Below are 8,354 nucleotides of genomic sequence, written 5' to 3'. Positions count from 1 at the left end.
ATTTTCTATACATGATAAAATTTTAAAAATATTTTGATTTGTTTTGAGCTGTTTACGGACAATTTCAGTTTCCAATTTAATTAGTTTTTATTTCTATGAATGTCAATAAAACTTTATTTGTTGAGTAAAAATACTTGAAAATTTAATACAAGGCTTCTACTATATTGTTACAGCGACATTTGAAAAATATTAAAAATCCTTAGTCACAGTTTTTTTTAATTAGCCTTTAAAGTTCAAAAATTGACAAAATATGTAAAAATCACGATATTATTACTATTATACCCCTCCCCCTCAAATCATTCAAAGCCCCCTCAAAAAATAATAGTATACCATTCTTAAAAGTATGTACCTATAAATTATAATTTTAAAAAAATGTGTTGGGCCTTGAGCCCCCCCCCCCCCCTTAAATTTTTTTCCTATTTGCGCTACTGGTGTAATCAATGTTATTAGTCAATATTTAATAGTCATTAGTCATAACTCATTAGACATTAGGACATTAGATAAGTACCTATGTATTTATTATCCACGGCATAATTATAATTACGTCGATGACGGACTTTGTAACTAACAACGTTCAACGACAATTATCGATTATAATATAATAATTATTGTTTATTGTTTGGTTGTTAAAAGCCAACGGTCATCAAATATTATTTCCTAGTTTTGACTTTCAAATGTTTCGACCGCTACCAACTTGTCAATAGCCACCAGAGTAGAGATTTGACTTATTCGAGACGAGTCCGGCAGTCCGAGCACAGGCCGCAGAATAGGTCCGGTGCCACTACCGACTACAATCGCCATTTGCCCCACCACTCACCTATGCACCGCGGCAACGGTGGCATGCACGTTCGTGTGTTATCACGGCGATAGAGTTTCACCTTATCAACTTACAACTACTGCACACATTTGTGATATGTGTACTGTAGTGTGATAACGCTGTTGGCCTTACAGAGTTACAATTCTATGAGCGTGCGTGCGTGATTTTCTGCAGTTTCATTCGTTTGTCACGTATGACATTGCTGTGAGTCTTTTGCTGCAGCTTTTTTTCTTCCGTCTTGCGATCCATTTGATCCTTAAGCGCGCCCTCACACACACAATGGCGTTGTACAGACTTGTGGGTATCTCGAACGAAATGTCGCTGATCAACGTCAAGCGAGCCCTGACAACAGGTATTTATGAACTTAATAAAACAGTTATAATATAGGTATGTAATAAAATATTGTGATTGTGTTGTTATTGTTGCCGCTGTATGTTTAATGTGTACAAAAGTATTGATTGTTAAGCCCAACCAATCTAACCAAGCTTTGTAATACCTATTCATCAAAGTATTCAAATAATTGTTTTTAATGTTTTATAATATATTCAGAGTTTTAATAATAATTGCTACAAATATAAGTATCACTAGTGTTACAGATCTACATGTAATACGTTTTTCCAACCATACACAATCCTTTATTTAAACAATAAAATAATATCAAATAGGATTTGTTAATGTTGAAAAGGTTAAAGTTCATGAAAAATAATCTGAGAAATTTTAAGTCATCAAAATATTTTTCAAACTTCACTTTAATGTTATGTCCTTGTACATTTATTTTTTCAAGCAATATCTAATTTTTTAAGTATAATACTTTGCTGTTCGGTACTTAAATAATTATTGGTATAAACAGTAAACTAAGGTTATTGTGATATAATAATTAGAACTAGTTCCGATTGTAATAACGATTAACACCTTAATACCTATATTTTTTTTAAATCTAATTATAATAGGTATTATTTATGTTTATGATAAACTACTGTAAGGCTCATGGTATCTTTATATTTTCTTATACCTTGAGGTGTATCCTTAGATTGTCTATAGACATTATATATGTTAAAATTCAAAATGTTGTATTTGAAAAATTAAATAAAATCCTCTATGAAATGATCTTCTAGGAAATGAATTAATTTTAATGAGTTAAAATAGTTTTTATGGGTCATCTAAAAATGATCATCCAATCATTGAATTAACTTCCTGGTTGTATTTTAAAAAGACCTTGAAACTAGTATAATAATAATTCTATTTTCAATTATGATCAAAATAAAAATGGTTTATTAATTGATCATTAATAACTAATTTTTATTCTTGTTAATATTTCACTTAAAATATATTAATCAGAGTATAAAATCTATCAATATATATTTAGGTATACTAGGTATCACTATTATTATAAATTATAAATTTAAATAAATGATTATATTAATAGAATTATAATTAAGTAAAACAATGATATTATAAAATAATAAGCCAACTTAGGTATATACCTTTTATTTATATTATTGTTACAGATGTAATATTATTAGTACTTATACTTTAAGAAGCTTTTATTTTGTTCGTTCTGTCTTGCCTACGTGTAATTATAATTGTTATATAAGTAATATAATAAAACAAATGTAATCCTGTACTGAAGTTTTTAAAGTGCTTTTATCATTTTTTTAATAACATTTTCAATTATAAATTACTATGATAGCTTCAAAAGACACAATAGTTTTATTTATTTAGTTAATTATTAAGGTATATATAGAATTTCATATAAATATCTAAATAATAAAACAATATTTAAATACAATTATTAAAAATAACTTTTAAACAAATTAAGTAGGTATATTGTGTTCTTAAAAATTGTTTAAATAAAATATATTGATTTTGGTTCATTTTTAATTACATTTTTTTTACCTATTAATTCTTATATAATATACTCCTTATGCTGAGTTACATAAGAAATTGAATACTTTAATGGTTTATTAATGGGTCACTAAATATTATGTTTAAGTAATGATTTTTGTGCTCCCCGGCATTAGTCTATTAAAAAATATGCCCTTCAATAAAAAATGTACAATCTAATTGTTTTATACTCATCTTTATTATTTAATATTTCTTAAATCAATAAGTAAGTATTAAACCCAACTTATAAGTACTCACTGGTCATTACCCACTATTTAAGGTTTGCTAAGCAGGTTTGCACATGTTTTTTTCTAAGCTATAGTGGGATTAAAGATTACTTGATATATAACGGGGAACATTATAAAATAACATATAATAGATAGACCAGTTCCTCCGTTTTAAAAGACATTACTACTATGTATGTGATCTAAGTTGCAATCTATAACAAGTATGGTACAGCTCGCAGAGTGGGCCATGGCCCATCTGGCTAACCCGGGGGCTAACCTCTGTGCTTACGCCTATGGTAATGCATATTTTTTTTATAATTGACTAAATGTAATCGTATAGGTATTATATTTAAATAAATAACAATAAAAATCCTATTATTATAGACTGTGTTATAAACATACTAAAATATTATTTATAAATAATTTACCAACAATAATCATAACACTATGTACAAAATATTTTTCTTCAATACATAGAAGACAGTAGGTAATTTTATTATTTATTAAAGTATTATTACATAGTAAAATTTCCTTTGATCGTTAATTTTGTCTTTTATTTCTTTACAAACGTATTATTAATTTATGTTTATGTCTAATTATTTAAAATTTTAATTGTGATCTTTGCCCGTTAAAATAATTTGTTAGTTGATACAATTTTTAATTCCTAATCGCTTCATTTTATAATATGGACATATGGTATCACAATAGTTTATGTTATGTGTATCCGTAGGGTAGTGGATTGCTGCTTAGATATATGGATAGGGTATTCCACAAAAAAAAGATTATTTAATCATGAGGAATTCTGATCATTAATACATTTTTCATTATAAAACAGTTTCCACACATTATTTACATCTAACCTATATTAGTTTTATGAGGAATAATTTATATTCAGTCTTATGAAACATAAATATTTAAAATAATTTAAACAAATTAAATATAAAAAAGGAATAATAAAATTCACAATAATGTAGTTAAAGGAATAATATTTTTTAAGAATATGAAATTTAGGTACCTGGGTAACTTGTAATTGAACTGATATAATTATATTTTTAAAAACGTTAATATATACTAATATATAAAGAACAAAATGTTTTGCTTGTTCGGTGTAATCTCTACCCTTAATTTTGCTTATTGCAAATTTGAAAACTTTTTATAGAAATAATAATATATTTTTGTTTATTATAGGTTCTCTATAGTTTACAAAAAATAAAATGGTTATTATGATTGAATATAATTTTAGGCCTGTATTTTATATTTGGTCAAAACCATCAAAATAAGTGTGACTACTAACTATTATAATTAGGTACTGTTATGACTGTGTTAAATACGAGGTTAAATATCTAATGGATGGGATGGGGTAAATACAGGAAGTTTTGAACATCACTACGCTGGGTATTAAATGGCGAACACAAATTTTTAATCATATAGAGTTGGTATTTTTTAATGGGCAACTAAATGCACGGGTCAATTAGTAATTAATAATTTGTTATGAAAATCTATAATATTATACTATAATATATTTTACATGCTAAATTTAATTACATATTCACCATCTTCTTAAAGTATATTAATATTATCATTATTATAATGGTATTTTTCACATATATATGTTTTTGGGCTGTGTACATAATATATTTTATTTTTCAAACCGGTTTTGTTTTTATGGTTTACTTATTATCAAAAACATATATAATATGGTTCAAAGATTTTGCTTGTAGAAGAAAATATTGTGCTATGGTTTTTTTTTTAAACTGATTTAGTACCTTAAATATACATTTTATAATCTTGAAACTCTCTTTAATTCCAAAAAAAACTAGTTTAATCAATGTACATGCATTGCTTTTCTCTAAATTATAAAGATTACATAACATTGACAAAATAAAACACATGTTGGTAAAAATTATATTGTTATAAATTATAATCAAATATTTCATTATATTATAATTAATTTCTTTTTTTTTATAGGCCGGAGGTTGTTAAGTCAAGATATTAAACATACTTCATCAAAAGTTATTGATGATATTTTAGTTATAACATTAAACACCCCAAACTCAAAAGTAAGTTTATTAGTATATAAAAATGGCTTATTAAAAAATTAATTAATTATAAAAATTTGTAGGTAAACTCCTTGTCTCATGATGTAATGGATGAATTACAAACTAATTTAAACAAAGCGAGCCAAGATCCATCAATTAAAGGAAGTGTTATAATATCTGGTAAACCTAACTGTTTCATTGCTGGTGCTGATATATCTATGCTACAAGCATGTCGTACTGCTGAAGAAGTTCACAAAATATCCCATGATGGTCAAAACATACTTAATCAAGTTGAAAAATCAACAAAACCAGTAGTAGCAGCTATAATGGGATCGTGTTTAGGAGGAGGTCTTGAAGTACGAGTTATATTTTAGCTATTAATTAATGAAAGTTTCTATAATAACCATAAAAATTCAGCAGTAAAAAAAACTTATATAAAAAAATTGTTGTATTAAGTTGTGGTTTATTTATTTTAATGTATAACAGTGACAGTCGTATAATATAAATTCTTTTTTAGGTTGCAATGGCTTGTCATTACCGAATTGCTGTAAAAAGTAAAAACACTGCTCTTGGCCTGCCTGAAGTTATGTTAGGATTATTACCCGGTGGTGGTGGTACTCAACGTTTACCAAAATTAGTAGCTATGCCTACTGTATTAGATATGGCTCTAACTGGTAAATCATATAGAGCTGATAAAGCATTAAAAGTTGGTTTGATTGATCAACTTGTAACTCCTCTTGGGCCTGGTTTAAGCACCCCAACAGAAAGGTTTAATTCTTAATTACAACTTCTTTAGATGATTATATATACTTAATTGTTAATTAGCAATAACACTATTTATTTATTACAGAACATTAGAGTATTTAGAAGAAATTGCTATCGATGCAGCCAAAAAATTAGCTGCTGGTCATAAATTAACAAAAAGAAATAAGAACAAGACTTTGATAGATAAAGTAATTGATTTAGCATTACAACAAGAATGGCTACGAGAAAAATTTTTTGACAGTGCTAAGGGCAAGGTTTTAAAAATGACCGGAGGTCTATATCCTGCTCCATTAAAAGTAATTCTACATATTTTTAAAAAACTAGTCAGCATAATGCGTGCACAAGTTAAAGTATTATTTGATTATTTTAGATAATTGATGTCATCAAAACTGGAATTGCTCATGGCACTACAAAAGGATATGCTGCAGAGAGTAATGGTTTTGCTGAATTAGCTATGACACCACAAAGCAAAGGTTTAATTGGATTATTTCAAGGCCAAACTGAATGCAAAAAAAACAAATTTGGAGAGCCTAAAGTGGCTTTAAAGTTAGTAAATTTGTTTATAAATTATTAGGTATGAGCAAAAATAAAAAAAGCATTTTTATAAGCTCAAAACAAATTCATTTTAATGGTTTTATAAATTTATTTGTTACTGTGTTTCAACACTTATCAACTGTTTTTCTGATATACAATTATTTAATCAAAATATATTTATTTTATAGAACTGTTGGTGTTCTTGGTGCTGGATTAATGGGTGCTGGAATAGCTCATGTGACTGTTGATAAAGGTCTACAAGTAATACTTAAAGACACAAACAAAGAGGGTCTTGCTAAAGGTATTGCACAAATTGAAAAAGGTCTTACTGGTGCAGTTAAACGCAAGAAATTAACTGCGTAAGTACTTTGTTTTTTTTTATTATTGAGTAAGCTATAATGACTTCTTACTCACACGTGATGTCATTGTTTGATTAAAACGTAACATACCAAAATGTATGATAAACAATTACAATTTTGTGTGGTTATTTTTAATAATAAATTCAGGGTAAGAATATATAATATATAATATCTGTCATAATATGACGTAATATCTGGTTTTTTTCATTTCAATATTTTTAATTTTTAAGTGAATTTTAAGCGTTTTTAATTATTAATATTTTACATCATCATAACTGGCTCGAAAATTAAAATATTGTAGAAATCAAACAAGAGAAAACAGATAATGTTTTTTGCCTAAAGTTGGATAATAGACAAATCACCCTAACAACTATGAGCTAACTATACATAATTGTAAATACTGATGTAGCTTTTGGTATGTTTTGCGTTAATAAGATGTAAACAAAACAAGGGGATAAGATCATCTTAAGATTTTTTTTATGTAATACACTGAGCTCACAATTAGGTTTTCAATTGACTGTATTCACAATTAATATTATTTTATTGTGAAACTATACTCAGTTCAGGTTAAGATTGAACCGGCTTGGCGCATGCAGATTGAGCTGCTGAACAGTGCCTGAACCCTTATGCGAAGGCTGTTCTATGATTGGTCGACAGTCATCGTCGGCCGTCATCGATCGTCAATGCCGGTGCTGGCCACCGTGCATACGCTCCCACTGGTGTCCAAATGCGCGAAAAAAACGTGTGTTGGTCGAGCGAGCGGTTCAATCTTAATCTGAACAGAGTATAATGGCGTATATAATTTCACACATTTTGGATTAGTGCTCAAAATATTAAAAATCTTTCAAATAGATATAAAATAGCTACATTTTACTTAAATTCTTAGCCCCGTTTAAAAAAAAAACAACATATATAAATTATATATTGTGGAACTACATTATTTTGCTTCATATTTTTATCTTAAAACATATTTTGTATTATTTTATATTATACACATTTTATACTATTTACTACAGGATAGAAAAAGACAGATATGTATCTGACTTGACAAGTACATTATCGTATGAATCTTTTTCAAAAGCTGATATTGTCATCGAAGCAGTATTTGAAAATATAAAAATAAAGCATCAAGTTATTAAAGAGCTTGAACAAGTTGTACCAAAACACTGTATTATTGCAACTAACACAAGTGCCATACCAATTGGGAAAATATCAGAGGGTAGTAGCCGTCCTGAAAATGTAAGTTTTTACTTAAATTTAACCATCAATAATTGTTTTTGACTATATCCATTAAATATTTCCAACAAGTATTAATGATATAATTATGAACATTATTTTATTATTGTTCTACCAAAATAAGTTTTTCTTTATTTTTTTTTTCACTAATTTTATATCATATAATTTCATTTCATAAAATTGAATAATGATAATATAATAATATATCTATTATAATATAATTATGCATTATTCATTAACTATAGATATTTTTACTAAAAATTAAAAACAATTTTTAGCAAACTTCCTAATTAAAAATGTATCTTATATGTATATAATATAATTGTTAGTAATTCTAAAAAAGTTATAATATAAACATTACAAAGCAGTTTTTCGGATTTTATATTTAAGTCTTATTCAAATATTTAATAAAATATTTAACCTAAAACAAAAAATAAAATCCGAAAAACTGCTTTGTAATACTTATATTATTACTTTTTTAGAATTACTAACA

At 26.8% G+C, this 8,354-nt stretch overlaps 1 protein-coding gene across 1 annotated transcript in view; it reads left to right on the top strand.

Annotated features, from left to right (window-relative positions):
• The first annotated feature begins 904 nt into the window (after positions 1-904).
• Positions 905-8,354, top strand: part of LOC100165657 (trifunctional enzyme subunit alpha, mitochondrial) — a 14,262-nt gene continuing 6,812 nt past the window's right edge. Inside the window, exons 1-8 of the mRNA XM_001949290.3 lie at positions 905-1,169; positions 4,897-4,988; positions 5,051-5,323; positions 5,485-5,735; positions 5,818-6,028; positions 6,103-6,278; positions 6,455-6,625; positions 7,642-7,864. Coding sequence (XP_001949325.2) covers positions 1,097-1,169; positions 4,897-4,988; positions 5,051-5,323; positions 5,485-5,735; positions 5,818-6,028; positions 6,103-6,278; positions 6,455-6,625; positions 7,642-7,864 — 1,470 coding nt within the window. The 5' untranslated portion in view covers positions 905-1,096. The remainder of the gene's footprint in view (positions 1,170-4,896; positions 4,989-5,050; positions 5,324-5,484; positions 5,736-5,817; positions 6,029-6,102; positions 6,279-6,454; positions 6,626-7,641; positions 7,865-8,354) is intronic.

Source organism: Acyrthosiphon pisum, chromosome X (assembly GCF_005508785.2).
Source record: "Acyrthosiphon pisum isolate AL4f chromosome X, pea_aphid_22Mar2018_4r6ur, whole genome shotgun sequence".
Taxonomy (NCBI): domain Eukaryota; kingdom Metazoa; phylum Arthropoda; class Insecta; order Hemiptera; family Aphididae; genus Acyrthosiphon; species Acyrthosiphon pisum.
This window is presented reverse-complemented; position numbering and strand designations above follow the sequence as displayed.